Source organism: Trachurus trachurus, assembly GCF_905171665.1.
Source record: "Trachurus trachurus genome assembly, chromosome: 10".
Taxonomy (NCBI): Eukaryota; Metazoa; Chordata; class Actinopteri; order Carangiformes; family Carangidae; genus Trachurus; species Trachurus trachurus.
The window spans coordinates 12,853,285-12,873,547 of NC_139894.1; the positions used below are offsets into that span (position 1 = coordinate 12,853,285).

The window sequence follows — 20,263 nt, forward strand, 5'->3', positions numbered from 1 at the left end:
ATTGTTCCATAAATTAACTCCCTATATTGGTCCCATGTTTAATTGATCTATTTTTTAAACATATAAAAGTTCATATTTGACCACTGCAGTGCTGAAACAGCACACAGGTTTACAGGTCTGCAACTCTCCGCATAAATGTTCTTAGTTTTGGAGAAAGGAGATATAGGAAAACAATGTGTATTCTTTTTACAGCTGATTTGAGGTCAGTTGTGGCGGTGATATCTTCCCAGCAGAGTTTGTTTAAACAAAGAGAGCAGATAAGGTATATGGTTATAAATGATCTATATAGTAACCTAGATGTACAGTATATTTTAAAAATGCTCCTGCAGCAGAGGTAGTGAGGTGAGAGTCAACTATAATTTTAGCAGGGTCAGTAGAGAGGGAACAATCTCCTGGGAATGATGAAAACAAACAACCTTACTACATTTTATTAATTTAAAATCTTCAACATTTGTGTCAAGATAATTGTAAGCCTATAGACTGTCCCCCTATCTGGATGAAACATTGGCGTGTTATCATTTTATTGCTCATGACCAGAAAAATCATGTCACCATTATCTCTATGACGACTATTTCCTTGTTGACTTTGTTCATTTAAAAGAAGAAAAAGGTCAGATTTGAGAGATAAAACACAAACACAGTCACGTTTCGATCAAAGTGCATTAATTCACGTGCAGCTTTACCTGTGGTTCAGGTGTATATAAGGAGCAGAGCAGCGTCCTCATCATCACTGCAGCATCAGCTGAACCCTGAACAGCGTCGCCTCACAGCTACCTGACAGGTAAGACTCCTGCTCTCTCTCTCCGTCTCATTCCACACTGCTAAATCTGACTGTCTTCTCTAATACTGTTCTGACTGTCTCTGACTCCCAGCAGACACATCGCCACTTCATCACTGCTCATCCTCCTCGACATCTTCATCATGAAGGCCTTCCTGCTCCTCTCGGTTTTGCTCACCTATACGCTGGCTGTGGCAGCTCAGAAAGGTCTCATTAACTTTTTACATCATTTACAGGCCTAAATATCAATTGTGCAGCTCACTGTTTGATCAGAATGAGAAAAGATGTATTGATTCCTGCAGGAAGATTGTTTTGTTCCAAGTGAAAGAAGACGTAAAAAAATAAATTAAATAAAAACTACAAGAAATAGTCATTTAATTATACTAAAACCGTAGTCAGATGCAGATGACATGAAGCAGCCTCTTTCTTTTATTCTCCTCCCAGAAGAAGCAGTTGAAGCTGCACCACAGGAGGTGGTGGAAGACAAGCAAGGTAAGCTGCTCTCACACAGAAAACAACTCTAACATTGTATGCTGCTTGACTGACAACAAAACATGGACTTTCTGGACAAACTGCAGCACATCAGGCAGTAACAGAGTTCCTGTCATTTGTTTTCCCTCTCTGTCTCTCTCTCAGTGGTAGAAAATGAAGTTGCAGAGTTCGTTCCTGAAGGTAAAAAGCTGAAAGAACGATTCACTACATCTTGTGTCATATCAGTGGAAGATGATGATCATCATGTGACTTTTCTTTTTTCTGTCTCTTTCTTTTATTATTTTTTTTAGTGGAAGAGCCTTTGATGATCGATCAATCAGTTGAAGGTTTAATGTCTTTCTATGAAACAATGAACATTGACTCTGTCCATACATTATAATGAAATCGACTCAGTGCCTTTTCCCACTCCTCTCTCCGCTTTCCCTCCTCTGCAGGTCGTTTCTTCGCTTGTCCCAGTGGTTGGGAGAGATACAAGAATGGCTGCTATCTGTACAGCAGCGCTGGCAGATCCTGGAGCAATGCTGCGGTAATTTAAATTATTACTATTTTTACGATGGATTTCTCTGCTGGTCATCTGAATAAACTGACATTCTACATTTTTATCATAACGTAACATTTGCATCTGTGTGTGTCTGTGTGTGCGTCATTTTCAGACATACTGCAAGAGTCTGGGAGCCAGCTTGGCCTCTGTCCGTGACGTGTTTGAGTACACTTTCCTGCAGCACATGACCAGCAGAGCAGGAGGCACCGTAGCCTGGTTGGGAGGATTCTACTTCCAGGTTATTTAACTGCCGCACATCTGTCCCTAAAACAAATGATTCACCATCTTTGTTAGTCCACATGCATGAAGAGCTAATAATAAATCTGATTAATGTCTGCTGGTTGTTAAACTTCACACATCTTGTGTCTAGACCTGGAGGTGGGTGGACCAGACCCCCTTTACATACAGCTTCTGGAGCACCCAGAACAGTGTGAGCCGCTTCCAGTGCCTCCATGTTAACTCCAGGGGTGAGTTTCCATATGTCACATTAGTCCTTAGCTCCATATGGGCTGTAATGATTAGGTTTTAATGGTTTCAGAAACCCAAGAATGGTTATCACTATGGTATTATCAGGCTTGTGTATCTATACACAATATTAATGCTCAAACATTTTCTCTTGCAGCGGGCTGGTCCAATAATAACTGCGCTAACGGATGGCCATCTATCTGCGTGAAGTCCTCCGATACCTGCTAAACATCATGGCGGGGCACAGCTGTGTGTACTGACCTGAATTATAATCTTTAGATTGTTATAGACGGCACTTAGAGTGTTAGCTTACACAGCCTTGCTTTGATTTTAAGAAAGATAATCTGACTGTCCTATGACAGGAGTTTGCTGTGCTATAGTGCTGTATACCTCAGCTGTGACAGACTTGTTTGTTACATAATTCTGTACATGTTAATGAAAGTGCTTCGTTTTTTCTTGTTACTACAAAATCAGATTTGTAAAGTGTGCTGTTTTTTTTACTTTGGAATGTGTGTATGAAAAGTTCAAGTTCATGAAATAAAATGATAAAAAAGTAACATTCGACAGTGTGTGTATTCTTTTGAACAGTGTTCACATGTGTTCTTCATCAAACCATGCATAACATTTGCCTTCATCAAGTTAAAGGGACAACGAGGAGTTTGTATGTTGTATCCATTTTCGATAAAAATATTGTTTTGTCTCTATCGTTATTTTGTTATTATTATTAATGGTGGAAATGCTGGGTGAGCCGACCAGGGTTTCCTACTTTGGGTTTCGCAGACGCTGCCCGGTGGGTCATGAGAATAATGCAGCCGAATCACTGTTTATGGTCGGAACTATGACGGTATCTGATCGTCTTCAAACCTCAAACCTCTGACTTTCATTCTTGATGTATGAAAACATTCTTGGCAAGACGTCTGTCTTGCACCGGTCCAAGAATTTCACTGTGCGTGCAGAGGCTCATGGTAAATGTAGTGTGAAAAGACTTTGCTTTCCAAAACTCCTCGTTGTCCCTTTAAAAAACAACCAAGGTGTAAAAAACGTATATGTGTTAAAATAAGATGTAAGTCAGTTTAAAGATTCAAACAAAAGCACTGTGGCATGTGCCCAGGGGATAAGCTGCCACGGAAAGATTTGCCAATTGCTTGAAATATAAAATAAGTATACACACAATATAATAATAATAATAATAATAATAATAATAACAATAATAATAATAATAATAATAATAATAATAATAATAATAATAATAATAATAATAATAGGTACATAACTCAAAAAAGTGTATAAAAGGCCCATTTTTGGATGAAAGCTCAAAAGACACATCATAAATTTAAGTAACATTGACTTTTTTTTAATTATTCATCTGCGGGAACGGTAAAGCATCTACACTTTACAAATCTGAAAGCAGCTATATATTATACCAGCAGAGTCATTTCAAAGAAGACTTTATCTGAATCCATTTGATGTTATTTTATCTGCTAGATATTTGCTTTTCATTTCATCATGCTCATATCTGCTCACATCATCTGTCAGAAACAATAGGCCGCCTCGGTAATGTGAAAATCCAATTCACCCAAAGAACCACCTTGGCTCTGTGAAGCTGTGTGTCTCATTAACAGAGTCACAGTTGAAAGCCCTTACTTTTAAGCTGGTGATTCAGGAGGAGATTGTCAAAGTAGGGTCAAGGTTAAGGCAAAGTCTGATCGCTGCTGCAAATGAATCAAAATGTCGCAGTGAGAGAAATGTGGAAGAAGTCTCGAAGCCACTGGTTGAGTTTGATTTGTCCAACAGGCCAAGTCAAACACGAGATACCAGGCTGCTCTACGTAATTTTATTTTATTTATTTTTTTAAGTATATTTTTGGGGCTTTTTGGCCTTTAATGTACAGAGTACAGTTGAGAGAGAGACAGGAAATGGGAGGCAGAGAGGGGGGGAACGACACGCAGGACAGGGCCTCTCGGCACGGGATTCGAACCGGGGTCGCCCACAGTGAGGACTACAGCCCCAACACATGGGGCGGGTGCCCCACCAACCGAGCCAAACACCGCCCCTCTACGTAATTATTTCTGAATAATGATTGAGTCATGACTCAGACACTGAATAAGTGATTAAGAGGCCTGAAATTATATCATGTCAACTACACTCTGCAGGAGCAACACATTAATGCTTTCAAGAGAATAAGGACCTTGTGGGTAAAGGTCACTATTTAACTTCTTGTCCTAACTGTTTGCCCTGACCTTCAATATTGTTATAGAAAGCTTTACCTGTTATACCCCTTTCCCACTGGTCAACAAACCCTTTTAAACCTGCTAACAATCGACTTTTGGTGGCAGTGGGAAAGGCGCATCGAGCTGCGTCGACGCGGTCAAACGACTCGGCAAGCGACGCGGTCAAACGACTCGGCAAGCGACGCGGGTTAAAATCGCCTTTAATCGGCTCGGCTCTGATCGGCTTGCAGTGGGAACGCCAGACCCGCGTCAACCCGCTAATTTACATGATGACGCTGAGCGTTACGTGCCGCCACGTCATCGCGCCGGTCATGTCCGGTCGCGTCTCATATCACGTACCAAAACAAAGCTCTGCTCCGCTCTGCTCTCATTCGAGACTGGGATCAAAAGATCAAAGAACAGAACACTGACCAAAAACAATTGAAAAAAAAGAAGCGACAGTCTGTTTAACTGACGTGTTGTTGTGCCACGGACGTCCGTCATGACGTCACACTCCGCGGCGGGCGGGCGGCTTTATGCTCTGTCTGATCCCCCCGCTAATGTTAGTGGGAAAACGGCTTTAGTGTCTTACTGCTGTTACAGGGATGGGGTACTTCATCCAGGATAAAACAAAAAATAGTACAAAACCTAGTATATGACTGGACTGGTTGGGTCAATCAAATCAAATCAAAGCGCATTTCATGCACAAGGCATCTCAATGTGCTCTAACTACAACAGATAATACAATTGCAAATAGTATATGTACAAATAAAAACCATGTCAATCACATACATTTCTACACCCACACCCAAAGATGATCACCGATGTGGCATCCCCAACTGTATCAGGTAGGGTTTTCTATCTGCGTAGGGCGTACACACAAAAAGCTGCCACCCTTTCCTTTGTTCTGGTGTGAGGGATGAGTAAGTGACCACTAGACCTACAAGTGTTGCTGCTGGGATGTAAGTGATGAGCATATCTGTGACATACTGAGGTGTGAGGCCATGTAGAGCTTTGTAAACCAGCAGCAGGATTTTGAAATCAATTCACGTGTTGGTACAGTAATCAAGGTACTATAAAGTAATAGAGGACAAACTCGAAAACTGGTTTGGGACCGATGTTATCAACCAACATCATCGTATCATATTTGCATCCTGTCGGGTGACAGCTGGTTACAACCCTTCATCTTTTCCATTCACTCCTACTCTCTGCTCACATATACAGTTATTACCAGTTATTACATTATTTTAAGGCAGTTCAATTCCCAATAAAGCAGATCTCATGCACATGTTTTTCTGTTTCTGTTGTCAGACAAAAGAACACTTTTGAAATAGAGACAAATACTGCCAACTACGGTAAGATTGTCCAAGCTGCTGATCTGCACTTCTAAAATCCTGATTTTAGAAATGTGACATATAGTCTGAAAAAAAAGAGTGTGCTGTATTTTTGGAAATTGTTGCTGTGCGAATGATCGCTCAGTTAGAGGAGAGTGAATATCATTTTTATTTTGTCTCTCACAGTGCAAACAGACTCTGCTTGGGTAACACATGCCTACAAGAACCTGTGCCAAGAGAGAAACTTTTAAGGTCTTTGCACACCAAGTCCGTTTTATTGGTAAGTGTCTTTCTAATCTGTCACCCAACAAAAATCGTTAAGCATAGACACCTTACACACTGAGTCCGATGCTTTTTATTACTAAGCGATTTTATTTTCTGTTCCAAACTCAGAAAAAGGAGACCGAAGTCGTGACACAGGATGAAGACGATGATTTTGTAGTCCTCTCTCTTTTATCGAGAAATAAAAAGAGAAAAAGAAACTGTTGTGTACATCCAATCCTGTGAGGACATCAACAATGAGGGGACCTGCTTGTAAATGAGGTGCAGAATTATAATCACTTCAACAATTTTGAACAGAAAAAAACAAACTCAGTGTGCAAAGACCTTTACAGTCAGTCAGCTTTGTTAATTTCATGGTCCAGCCTAAAAAGTGTTAGTGATAATTTTACAGTAAGCCGACATTTTGATTTATTAGGAGTAACTTACATGTGATTGGCTGAGAGTTGGAGGAGGTTTGCTGTTCTTTTGACTATAGTTCTAGGAGTGGGAGGTGGCCTGTATGTGAGAGTCGAGGTGAGCAGCTAGTCTGTAGATATTATAGCATATTTACAAGGTTTTCATCAGTATTAGCTTCATTCCAGTGTGGCCAATTACTGTTAGCTAATATACCGCCAGCAAAACCAGATAACAATTTTTTGCAGGAGGAAAATATGCTTAGATTAAGGAAGCAAACATAGACATGCCAACAAAAGAGGAAGATATAATCATAGCTAAGCTGAATAACAGTATACTGAATTGCTTTTGAATTGCAGTGTACAGTAAAGCTGGAATTATGCCACTGTGAACACACAAACAGAAGGGTGTTATGGGTAACCGTCAGTGGCAGAGGCTCACAGAGGAGCTCACACACACACACACACACACACACACACACACACACACACACACACACACACACACACACACACACACACACACACACACACACACACACACACACACACACACACACACACACACACACACACACACACAGGCTTTTCAAGCGTCAACAACGTATTGTGTGCACATGCACGTCAAGTGAGCTGGATAGTTGATTCAAGTCTGACCCGAGGTGTGTTTAATTCAAATTTGTGGGATGCCTGAGGTGGTGGAAGAATTTCCTGCAGTATATTACATTTCATTTCCCCACCTCTGATCATGAAATTTCATTTCCATTTTAGAGCCGGAGTGTACCCTCTGCACATACATATAACCCCTGATACAGTTTCTGTCAATTTGGTCTGAACCCCACAGCCAATGGCTTTGAATCCACTGACATTCCCTTTGCTCTATGGATGCCAGCAGCCAGCGGAGGGGTGCATTCATTATTCAACATTCAGTTAAAGCAACAGGTAGGAACCTTCATATACAGTGCTCCTTTATTTTATTTTTTTTATCTCCCCTCTAAAAGCTCATGGCCACCTGTTTGAACTTATTTCCTTACCAATGCCAAAATTAATGTACAAATTGAAGGAAACTGTTCTTAAATGAAGCTGCATGTGGTCCACAACTCAGTAGCTTAAAATCCTTCTCTCATCTTTCTGCTTGGCAGATTGTAAAGGTGGCTGAATATAGGATGATGATTGGCTTATTAAGGTGTAACATAATAATATTGCTATGTATCTTTTTTTATTGATATTGAAAAGTCATTGGTCCTTCTGCAGGGTTCTGGTTAAAATGAACTTGTCAATGGGAAGCTGATTCTCGCTGCGCCCATGAGTCATGAGCTTGTGAACTGTAAGAACTGATTTCAGGCCAAGGCTTTCCTGATCTCTTGGTCTTGATTGGCCTTTGGCGCCTCTAAATGCTCCCTCAGGGGGGTTGAGGCTGATGGGAAATGAAACTATTTTAAGGCCTATTGGCTGTAAACCTCCCAGGAAAAGAGAAGCCAGGGACTATTTCCTTCACAATGAGGAAGCTTTCAATGGCAAACCACTTACATTAAAAGAAGAGGAAGGAGAGGAAGGCACTGAACTGAGATAGGGAAAGAGAAAGAGATGAAAAAAAAACAGGCAATATCTCTTCTGCTTGTTTCTTTGAAAGTACATTCAGTATAATAATGGCTATCTGGCATGACTAAAAAGAAACAACGGCCACATTATTGCATAAGCTCATTAAATCAAAAATAAAATACAGACCGTTTCCCTTCAAGGGAAAAATTATGCAATTGGTCACATAATTCAATGTATAGTTACTGTGAAAGAAGTAGGTATTTGCATGCTTACATCATTTGGGGATGGGGGTGGGTGGGCTTACACTTCCTGATTCAGTTTGGTATGATATATAAGATGACATCTGATCATTTACATGGAAAAGAGAAACCTCACAGGATCTCTGTACAAGTGCATCCATAATCATGAAAACACACAGCAGGCACAATAAAATGCATGGATTGCAAAACTGCCTTCCAGGAGTGGATGGCTTTTTGACCTTACCATGCGTGTGTGTGTTTATGTGTGTGCATCTTTGTGTATGTGTGTGCATATGTGTCTTTATACATTCTCCTCACCAACAGACGACATCAGCACAACCAGGCAAGTGAGACTACATCAGCAGAAAATTTGGATCATCCCAACTGAGAGCAATCCATCATTAATTTACCAAGAGCCAGCGTGCCGTGCGTCCATGTGAAAACAACAGCAATGAAATCTCATGTAAACGGAACATTTTGCACAAATGCAAAAAAAATAAATAAATAGTGTCAGGAAAAATGGAGAGTGCACAACTTTGGATGGTGCATTAGTCTGGGTGTATTAGTCTGTTTCTCTTCAACACTGACAGCACAGATTCGGACTCCCCCTCACAACGGTTGCCAGTCACCTTTGAAGGATCTTCATTTTCAGGTAATGAGCTTTCCCGGACCATGACCAAGTGGTCACAGCTGACAAGTCATATCTAAGTTGTGACTTTTGTGTGATTCTATATGCAAAACCTTTCCTGCACATATAATATGATACAGAGCATATACATACGAAGCCGGTCCTTAAAATCATACGCCATGCCAGTGGTTCCCAACCTTTTCCGGCTCATGATGTGGTCTGGTGGCCACAACTTTATAGATTAAAAAATAAAAATTAAATTAAATTTAAAAAAACAAGGTATGAACAAAAAATTGGGATATACAATTACTGTACCAAAAAGTGTAACATAACTAAACAGGTGCCGAAGGAAGATAATTACTTGGTCAAAACTCCACTCACAGCTGGTAAAAGGTTTTAACAAGAAACTGGCTGGATATGGAGCCACCCACACATATACAGTGGTTAGATAGAGCACAGGAAATAGTTCTGATGGAGAAAATGACTTATTTTGTCAGTGAAAGAAGATTAGTTTTCCTGGGGACGGAAAACTGGACTACGTTTAAAAAATAAATAAACCTTGGCAATATATGACTTTTATTGACAATACTGTAAATGATTGTGTACGAATTCAGATTAGCAGTCAGTAGAAAAATAACTAGCTGTTACATGCAACTGGCTCATTGCAGCTCATTGTCATCCGATGTTATCTGTTTGTGTTATTTGTGTATCTACAGTATAAAGGCAAAGTTGTGTCGTGCTGAAGTGATAAAGGGGCTGTGTCGCTCTATGGCTTTAAGATCACTGACTGTGAGCCACCGTGTGATGTAAGTAGTGCAGGTAGCATTGAAACCGTGTGGCTGCTGCATGTAAAGTAGGGATTGCATCTGGTGACAACATGAACCAACAGTTGCACGGTGCATTTATGAATCTGCTCTCCTCTCTGTGAGGTGGAAGGGCCAGCACTGACCAGTGACCACTCGCATGTCTCTGTGGGAAACAGTTTCAGACATAGATTAATATCCTGCAAAGTCAATGTCTTAGTTTGAAACGATTACAATAGAAAAGGTTTCGACCAGCGTTTCGGCATCAGGATTATATAAACTCTTATGCAGTTCAGTTATTCTTTGTCTAAAAGGTCAATAAAGCTGAGAGATTTAGTCAGCTAAATAATGTCAACATTTTACTACGGGGCTACAGTGTGGGATGACATTACATCTAGATATATACCGAACAATAGTCCAAACCCAAAGATGTCCAGTTTAAATTTAAAACTGAATGGCAACACATGCATCACCACAAACCTGATCATCTAGTTAAATCAACATCTCTTTTAACATATAGGCCAAGCAAGGACAACATTAGAATAACCAGGTGTACCTAATAAACTGGACAGTGGGTGTACGTTGAGGACAAATCAGGGTCATCTGTTTACAAACAGCAGCAAATGACACATTGAGAAACAAATATTTGATTTGTGTTTCAAAATCAGATTTAAATTAATTACGCAAGTTCTGCTTATTGTTTCATTTCATTACAGGGAAGGTTATTAAAAAGTACGAGGACAGAGCAGTCCAAGAGCCAGTGTTTAGAAACTTCTGTATACTTTTGCAGTTTTGTATACCAGGTCATTTTTAAATGAGTGCAACACAAATGCTCTTGTGTTGCTTTGTGTTGGGAGGGAGAAGCGTTTGATTAGAAGTAGGGCTTTTCTTCTCATTGACCTGAATTGGCAGAGAAGATGCAGATACACATTTCCCTGGATGTGTGTGTATGTGTGTGTGTGTCCTGTTTGTGTGTGAGAGAGATAATAGAGATGGGAGAGAAAAGCCTGGGTCTCTCTTACATCCACATAAATCTCTTCCAGCTCCACACTTCAAACAATCAGCAGTGCATTATGAGGTTTGAAATGGACACGACTGATTGATCCTTTCTCCTTCTACCCTTCAGGGTCTACTGCCAAAGAATGTGTCTTCATCCTCCACAATTAATCTAATAAGGCTTAATAAAAGCATCCATTACAGAGGCAGCAGCATTGACAGCCGGAGGAGAGTGTTTACTGATGAATAATCAAACGCAGGAAAGTAGCCTACTGATTGGTCTGCTGTTCCAAACAACCTCCAAAGCTGCCACATTATCTACCATGTACACAGCCAATGAGCTCGTCCTTATCAGTTTTCTGTCAGTCAAAGTGGGCCTTCAGCCTGGAAACTATCATCCATAAGCCACACAGGAAGGGAGAAATATCACATCGTACAATATACGTAAAAGCAGTATACATATGTATATAAAAAGCCTAAGGCTTAGTTTAAAAAACAAAAAAATCAATGATGACTCACCTTCTAGCACTAGATTCCCGGGAGAATCACCACACCATTATTAAATACACAAACTGATGACGAGGGTAGCAGGCTGCTTTGAAACGCTAAAATTGCAGCAGCTTGCTGAGTTTATTTTCACTTCCACACCAGCTCAGATAAGACAAAACACAACTTCAGGCAATGTGAACACTGGGGAACAGGTAATTCTGATGTATTCATTCTCTCTTTTGTCTTTGATGGGTTGCACTACCGAGGCAAGGAGAAGCATGTTACTAAGTTTTCTCTAACACCTTCAGGAATGCAGCAAGGAAAAACTGGAGTCTGGAGACGCCACCTACGACTGCCTTAAATTGTGAAATACACCACAGACACAAAGGTCTTTTGTTCAATACAAACACACTAAATAAGAAACAGACTTCTAAAAACCTGTAAACATCTGAGTTTTGAGACCATCTTCAAGATATCTGACACTTCATTTTCCACATCATAATTTGTCTGGTTTTTCAGGACGCCTGTGACCCCTGCTTGTTTTAGTGCTCCGTCTGCTGTTTCAAAAGCCAGAAATATACAAGCATGCGTGCAGACTGTACGACAGCGAGGGTGGTAACATGCTACGAAGGAAATTTGTTTGGTCTGACTTAAAACATGTCTGGGGCAGTGGGAGCCAAGAGATTAGAGAGGTGGATTTACAACTGAAAACAACTTCTTCAAATTTTCCAGGGTGATGGGGAAAATGTGGGAGGATATAGACCAAACAACACACACCCTCATCTCCCTGAAATACCTTCAATTGGGCCTTGATGAAGGAACTTTATCACTAGCTGCTGCAGGGAAGCTATTATACATTATTGTTTGTGCTAGTGCTAACAACAGAAACCCTTGAAAAAAAACGTAAGGAATTAAGACTCAACGATTCATCTACAGGGTCAGTGGGAAGTCAAAAAAGGCTAAAAGTGAAAAGACTATACATAATATTGTGCCCTTGTGTAATTCACCAGTTATGTATGAATTTTATAGTGGCAACATACTGTATCAGCTACAGGCAGCTAGCATAATGGCTTGGTTAGCAGAAAACAGATGTGACAGGCATTAAGCCCTAAATCACAAATCAACAGCAAGTCTAATGATGTTCACGCCATATGGATTCCCAGAGTAACAATTTACGAGCGCGCACGTCATCAGACAACTCACTACGACTGTACTGTGGGTGTCAGACGCGCTTTGCACTGGTATAATGTAATATTTATTAAATATGGGTTTAATTACACTGAACAACAGTCCCTGGTTGTAGTGACACATCCATACAGTAAGGGCCGGATTTACTAAGATCCCAGATAGCGGGCGCTATATTGTTTGCTCCCGCTATAATATTGCGTGTTTGGTTAGTGCACGCAAAACAGGTGATCTACTAAGAGTAACCCGCTAAATGAAAACACGTGCAAACCGCAATATGTAAATGAGGGTTTTGCGCGTGGCAATCGTTTCCGCCATGGAGAGAGTGGACAGAGAGCTGGACGGACGAAGGGACAGAATGACATTTGATCCGATGCATACAATGACAGCATGTGTGTTCATCTCTCTCGCGCTCTGTTTAGATAAATAAACACAAATCGCTACAGGGCCCAACTCGTCATATAGTGACGAACAGGCAGCAATCACGCACCTATAATATGTGTGTGCCGCCCATGATCCAGTTGATTAATAGAGAGCTCAGGTGGGACACACGGATCTAAACGCTCTAACCACTGACCAGAGGGGTGAAGGCAGCGGTGACGTGTCTCAGTCCGGGACCGGGACTGAGAGACGGAGCTGAGCAGCCAGGTACTGGAGAGGAGAGGAGAGGAGAGGAGCGCACTGCAGGACAGCCGTGCCCCGTGCGTAACGGCGCGTAAATGACTTTAAACACGGCTGAAAAACTGTTACAGAATTACCCAGACGTGAGGAAATGCAGAGATGTGAGATCACGGGGCTCTGACAGGTATCAAATCAATAAACGCATACGTTTCGGCAAAGTTGTATCAGTTAGTACATGGTTTTCAGACGTGGTGAATAAAGACGCAAAAACAGCCACCGCAATCTCTTCCTGGTTTGGTAAATCACATTGCACGCGCTAAAAAAATCTATTTGCATCTACTCCTCCCAGTATTTTGCAAGTTCTGGCTGAAACGCCCATATTTACATATTCATCAAGGCAAACACGCTAAATGGATCGCACGTGCTATTCTGCCCGTGTGAGAGACGCAATCCTCGGTGCGTCCGGTTAGTAGATCAGGTTCCACATGTGTTTGCGCGTGCAATCACGTTTGCACACGTTTTAATACACGCAAACCTTTAGTAAATCCGGCCCTAAGTGTTTTATTTTTAGGCATGTAGACCTGTATTAGTAATTGTCAGGTTGGATATATTAAAGCTTCCGGGATAATCCAAGTTTCCCGTTCGTTATGACATTTACACGTGGAAAAATGGAAATGACAGTAATTCCAGTATATGATGAGAATGCAGCATGTGTAGTCGACCTACAGATAATACCATAACAAGGGCATCCTGGAAACAGATAAGGGGCTAAAAGATGCAACAGTTTGATCTTCAAATTCAGTGACATGCACACACCGACAGCAGGGGGAATCTGAAGATTACAGTGTTTCGAGAAAACTAACAATAGAACCTGCAGCTTATATCTATTCACAAATATATTTTTCTTTAGGCTGAGTGGATAAACAATGAGACTCAATGCTCTTTATTTATTTATTTTAGACTGAGCAGGTGAAAGCTGGAAACTCTTCATGATTTAATGAATTAAATCCACTTGAATCTCATGATGCTTAGCCGACTCTACAATCAAGACATGCGCTAAGCTCAGCAGGGCGCAGTTCTGACTGGGAAGGAGTTAATATTTTTGCATGAAAGCTGTGCTGAGCAGATGGAAATTGTATAATTTATTAGATTTATTTTCTTTTAGTCCATGCTCTCACATTAGATCAATTCATTTAATGCATTTATCAGCATACTGTTACGGTGGGGGGCTGCCTTATTGTGTAATGTTTTGATTGGTTGGCTGGTTACCTGTCCGCTTAAGTCTGACGTGAGCGGAAGGAGCAAGGGATGCTGGGAAAACACCAAAGTGAGAGCCGCGTGGAGACAAGGTGGAAGCCCCGCTGAGTAGTCAAGAGAAACTGACGATGAGAAAGGACCCGTTTCACCTCAAGATTGAATTATTGTTTAGTTATTGTCTCATCTAAACACAAATGAACTGACAAAGCCACGACTGCGTGACGACGGACGGAGGTCGATACACGCAGGACGCTGGAGCTGGTGGTCGCCCCGGTGCCACTGCAGCAGGACGCCGGTCCGCCCGGGAAGCCTCGCCGGCCGAGCTACAGGTGATGAACGTGAAGCGACCGGTGAGTCAAACACTGGGCGATATGGCAGCGAACCCCCACCAGACTCCAGGGTTTCAGTAATAGAAATATGTGCACCTGTGTCAGCCCTGAAGCCTAGACTTGTTAGAGCCTGTTCGATAAAACTTAACTTGCCAGGGTGGCGCGTGGTCGCGACAAGCATACATATATATCTTTACTGTACCTATCCTTGGTGGCAAATCACAACTGACCACTAAAAAGCTTTAATTATTCTCATTATCACTGCCGAGTGCGAGAGAGGGAGCAGCAGTCAAGTAGATGTCTGTACACAGCGGCCTGTTCACAGCCTTCTACGTGTTAATGGAGTCACAGAGGTGTTTGGTAATTAAGTGGAGGAGCTCTGAGGTCCCGGAGCTGGTCAGCATCAATCCTGACAGAAGCATGACACCCAGCAGCAGGAACAAGCCAGAGCAGGCCAGTAAGCAAAGACAGATTCTTCCTGCTGCTTTTATTCACTGCCCGTCCCTACACCACCACCAACACCGACACCAACACCCCCACCCGTCCTCCAGCTCCCCTTGGAACGAGCTTGGATTATGAGCTGTTCCTGCTGACTGGCCATGGTGGCTCAGCGTTAGTCTCTGGCAGTGACTGCAGTTTGTCGTGGCATGTGTGTGTGTATGTGTGTGTGTGTGTGTAGAGAAAGAGGCAGGGAGTGTGTCTCTAAGCAACACACCCAAAACCATGGGAGCTGTGACAGGGACCATGGAAACAAACATGGGTGTCACTGGTTACACACCACTTGATACAGTACCACTTTCCAGTCTCCATCAATCATTGGCATTCATAGGCAGCCACGCACAAACACACACATCCACTTTTTTTTTTACCAGATTTTATATATGATTTGGTTTGTTTGACTTGACTTGAACCCCCCTAGGTGGGTTCTTCCTTCATTTTCTTTTCATTTTTCCCCGATAACAAAGATGATGGACAAGTAAAAATTGATTTATTTATAGTCAATAAAAGACTCCTCCAACTCATCTCTCAAAAACAGGCCCTGAGCATATGGTACATCAAATACTAATCTAATCCCACAGAAGAGCAATAGAAAATTGGTTTTACTATATCTATTAAATATGTCACAGCTCAGTATGAGAAGATACTGGATGAACAATGATAGGCACACTGGTAATTACTATAGCAATGGCCAAAAAGACCTCCCCTCGAAAAAAGTAATTGGAAAAAGTTCCTGTTGTGTTTCTGTAATCAGGGGGAAATATTCAGAAGCAGAGCAACAGCGGGGTGTATGGCTTACGTTTTAGATTAATAAAATAACACACGTTGAACTATATGTGCTCCTAAGCCCAAACCGTGTAATGTGAAGTAGGTTCTCAGGTGAAGTTATAAGTTAATTAAAGATGACAGCTTAAAGGTTCCCTCATGTGATTCATCTGGCTCATCCATTATACAGTGAGTCAGACTGTGACTTGAGGACTCATCGGAGCGGTGCGGTGAGCGTTGCCCGATGCATTCAATGACGTTCAGTTCTCCTGCTCAACAGCCAGTCAGTCATGAAGACAAAATGGATTTGAGCAGACAAAGAAAGCCCCTCATGGCACACAAAAAAAGAGAGAGCGGCCTGAAAGGGACAAAACAAACTTTTAACAGTCACAATAAAGATAAAGTCAAAAGAATAATGAGTGTCAAAAAAAATCTGCCACAGAGTGCTGTCAGTCAAAACAATCCATCAGTGACATGCAACAGAGAAAATACTCCACTGCCATCTTGTCACTCAGACAAACGCAGTTCTTCAGAAGAAAAAACAAAGGGACAAAAGGACTGAATAAGCCGCTCATTCTGGGTTATGAGGGAAACGTACAATAACAGCGGAGCAGGTAGAAAGAACGGTCAGCCTTCGCATATGAAACACAATCAGAATTCTACATTAAAAAGGGAAAAACGGAGCTCAAACACGAACGAGAGCAGCCTCACTGTGTTTCAAACCTTCCTTAAGTAATCAGGATTGAAAGGAGGGAATTCCCAGACTTCTCCAGGCTCCTTTGCCGCCTTTTCCAAGACTGAAATACAAAAAGGGTTTAATGAGTTGTGGGAATATACTGTACTATGCGTCAGATCACTGGATTCACATTGATTTCAACGTTAAGAAGCAGACACGGGCATCATTACAAATATCTCCACAGCCTGCTTTAGGGACTGTTAAATAGAGGAGAGTCAATTAGGAGGCTCAGGCTGCTTACACCTCATTTTGAACATATGTCTGAACTTTGATGTGTCGCATAATGACCTAAATTGATACATTGACCAGTAAAGATCCTCTTCTTCATCTAAGTGAGTGTCTGGGGAGATGAGCGGTCACCGTGATGAAGGCGTGCGGTCAGAGATATTTATCTATACCCTCTCTCTTTGTTTCCCTCATCTCCGATCTGTCGTTCTCTCGCCCCTCCCCGGTCTCCCTTTGAAGACATGAAGATGCTCTCTTCAAAGTCCCATGTTATTTGACTTGGAAAAGGCCAGTGCTTTTAAAGTCTGGCAATTATGGCTCTCTCACTCTTGTGCCTGAAAATACACAGCAGGGAGTCTCTAAGAGGATCAAATAAACATGCATGCAAGTACATGACAGATGTGTTATGTATATGCACTGAAATGATACACGATACGCACACAGTGATGTTGATGTGGCAGTGCATCTTCCAGCGCTGGAAAACTTCTGCAAGAGCATCATTAGTGCTTTCTGAAGTGTGATATTGTTGCTAGCAACCTGATGTTTTTTTTTAGTTGGGAAGTCTATGTGTAATTGATGCATCGCCTTCACCTGTAAACTCAGTTTGCCATAAATGAGTGAGTAACTCTTCAGTACCTACAGCGACAGCACACTGCTGCAGGGGAAGCCAAAAGTGTCAAGTTTGCCAGTCTGACTACTCAATCACAAAACACCAGCTCCCTGCATTATTGTGCTAATTCCTGAATTTCTCTACTATTGTATCTATCTGCACCACTCCCTCCACCAAATTATGTTTACTTAACTACACACAGCTTAACAATCAAACTCAAGGAAAAAAGAAGAGTGATGTGACAAAAAAGAAAATGTATTAGGTGGGCAAAAATAACTGCACAACCAACAAAGTTTCAAAGTTATAAAATCAAGAAGAGGGGAGAAAAAAAGCTTTTAGTTTTCATACTTTGACTTTGAAATAACCTAAAGACCAACCTTGAATTGAAATGCAGTTCATGAATGGATTACCATTACAAGAGGAGTTTGATCACAACTTTCGGATCAAGAAAGGTTTTATGTCAAGGCTGTAATTAGCTCACTGCTCCCTCTCAGTTGGATATAATTATGTGTACATTCAGGAAGAATGACCAAAATCATTCCAATTTTTATTTAATATTTGACAAAAATCAAGAGATGACTCGACAATAAACACATGGGGCCCTAGTTTGCTGGCGCAGCGCAGGTGGCGCAAGGTAGCGCAGCCGGTCTAATGCAAGTTTCGACCAGCGCAGCCGAGCGCAAAGTCAGATTGGGAGATTTGTAGATCGCGCTGCGCTGAGATAGGCGTGGCCGCGCAGCAGGGGGAGGCGTCACAGATTCAGCTTGGTGCAGTGGAAGTTTTGTGCGAAAATGTCTCGCCGAGGTTGCGCTGAAAGCTCGCCACCTCCAACCAGGTCTAGTCTCAGCGCAGGGCGAAGCGCAGCAGGTGCAGTGGAAGTTTGGCTGACTGACCTGCAGTGCACACACGTCACCAAGACCTCACAGGCAGATCTCCACAGTTCCAGACACATTTCAATGCAATAAATATCCACAATAACCACTATTTAATGCAACTAATGGAATCAACACGTGAATTTATATCTATAGATTGTCCCGTCACATCTGACGTCAGATCAAAGCAGAGATCAAAGGCTGTCGGCTCGTAAAGGAAACTCCACCTGAATTAACACAGCAGGGACGAACTGGCACTGAAAAGCAGCTGTGGATGTCCCAAGCAGGACTGAGGGTGGATGACTGCATGTCGCTGCCGTGTTGAGATACCACTCTGCCCTTGTGATGATCGCTTTATTTATTTATTTATTTATTTACTTATTAATTCATTAGCGCCAGCGACCAGATCAGGCAGCCGTAATGAAAAACAAAACACAAATCTTCATCTCTCTTAGTCCACCACCACTGCCTCGGTATCAGATAGTCAGTATATAGCCTACTACAGTATATTCAGCATCTCTATCACAGAAAAAAAAGAGAAAAAAAGAGACGGACAGAGAGAGAGAGAGGAGGACAGAGAGAGAGAGAGAGAGAGAGAGAGAGAGAGCGCGTCCTTTACGCTGATTTCATCCGTTACGCATGGTGTTTGTTTATGTTGTGATCTCATCATCTTGCACAGGGTTTGAATAAATGTGAGTTTCTTTATTAGTTTATTAGTTGTTGTTTCTTATATTGGGCAGGGGTTCTCAGTGTATCAGATCAAACCTGATTAAGGATATTTGTATTATTATTAGTAAACTCATTATTGGTCACTCTGAGCTGGACCTCCGGGGAAACAGCTGTTTCCTCCGGGGAGAGGTTCGGCCTCTGGCGTCGCTGTCTCCTCCGTCCATGTCCAAGTATAAAATGACAAACTTGCAGCGCGCATCACCCGCTGCGCAGTTAAAGGTGAGGAGAGGAGCTCATTTGATTGGTGAAGATCTGACTCGGCTGTGTCAAACCCACTCCACGCCTTTCTCTCCTCCTCCTGTCTCCCTCCCGCCCTCTCTCCTCCCTCTTCGCCGTTTGCGCCGGTGGGAGGGAAGAGGGGAGGGTTTACGCTGGTCTAAGTCTGACTGCGCGGCCCACCAATCTTGCGAAAAGGACCTGGACCACACCCCGTTGGCGTGGCGAAGCTGCGCTGCTCTTAGACTTCGCGCGGTCTACGAGACTAGGGCCCATGGACACAATATTAGATTTGTCATTGTAAATAAGAATTTGTTAGCAATAACTTACCTGGTTAAATAAAGAAATTCTACATCCTACATTTTTCACTTCACTGGTTTTACATCAGCTGGAGATTTGCCGAGGCAATGAAACTCCTTTGTTGATACATCTTCTTGCAATAATTTCTCAAAGTTATCCTTTGAGAAATGCATTTATGTCTATTTTGTTATCCTGTCACAGATGAGCTGCATGTAAATGTCAGACTGCTTTTCCTAATTTCACAGATTAAGGGCATGGGAATCTGTTTGTTTCTCCATCATTAATACAGAGTTTTTCAATTACGTGAGTGACTTTGAAAATGGTTCTCCCTCAGAAAACAGGCAGCCCCTTTCATCAGAACCACTCAACAGTTCAATAAAACAAGAGGTTTTGCAGAAAGAGTAAATACAAACGTTTTTTTTTTGTTTGTTTTTTACACATAATGTGGTTGGAGTCACTGTGTCAGCAGACATCAGAAATGTAAAATAATCTATCAAGATTCATATGATCAGATGTCTGAGAATACGTTGAGCAGAGGGATAGAGACACAACATTACCTTGTCATTTCATGTGTGCAGGAAGTCAGCTGTGATGCCCTGGATGAAAGCACTGATTCTGTCTTTGTATGTCTTTTGTCTTTCTATGTTTAAAAAAAATGTAGAAAATATTTAAGATGATATGAATGTGTGATACTAATGTACATTGATGTTATTAGTTACATTAATGATGC

At 41.8% G+C, this 20,263-nt stretch overlaps 1 protein-coding gene across 1 annotated transcript in view; it reads left to right on the forward strand.

The window, feature by feature from the left end:
- Positions 1-756: 756 nt before the first annotated feature.
- Positions 757-20,263, forward strand: part of LOC310992977 (type-2 ice-structuring protein-like) — a gene marked incomplete at its 3' end in the record, with an annotated part of 29,625 nt that continues 10,118 nt past the window's right edge. The window contains exons 1-8 of the mRNA XM_083981204.1: positions 757-780; positions 872-984; positions 1,222-1,269; positions 1,414-1,449; positions 1,560-1,595; positions 1,704-1,795; positions 1,923-2,048; positions 2,181-2,277. Of these exons, the coding sequence (XP_083837330.1) occupies positions 921-984; positions 1,222-1,269; positions 1,414-1,449; positions 1,560-1,595; positions 1,704-1,795; positions 1,923-2,048; positions 2,181-2,277 (499 nt within the window). The 5' untranslated portion in view covers positions 757-780; positions 872-920. The remainder of the gene's footprint in view (positions 781-871; positions 985-1,221; positions 1,270-1,413; positions 1,450-1,559; positions 1,596-1,703; positions 1,796-1,922; positions 2,049-2,180; positions 2,278-20,263) is intronic.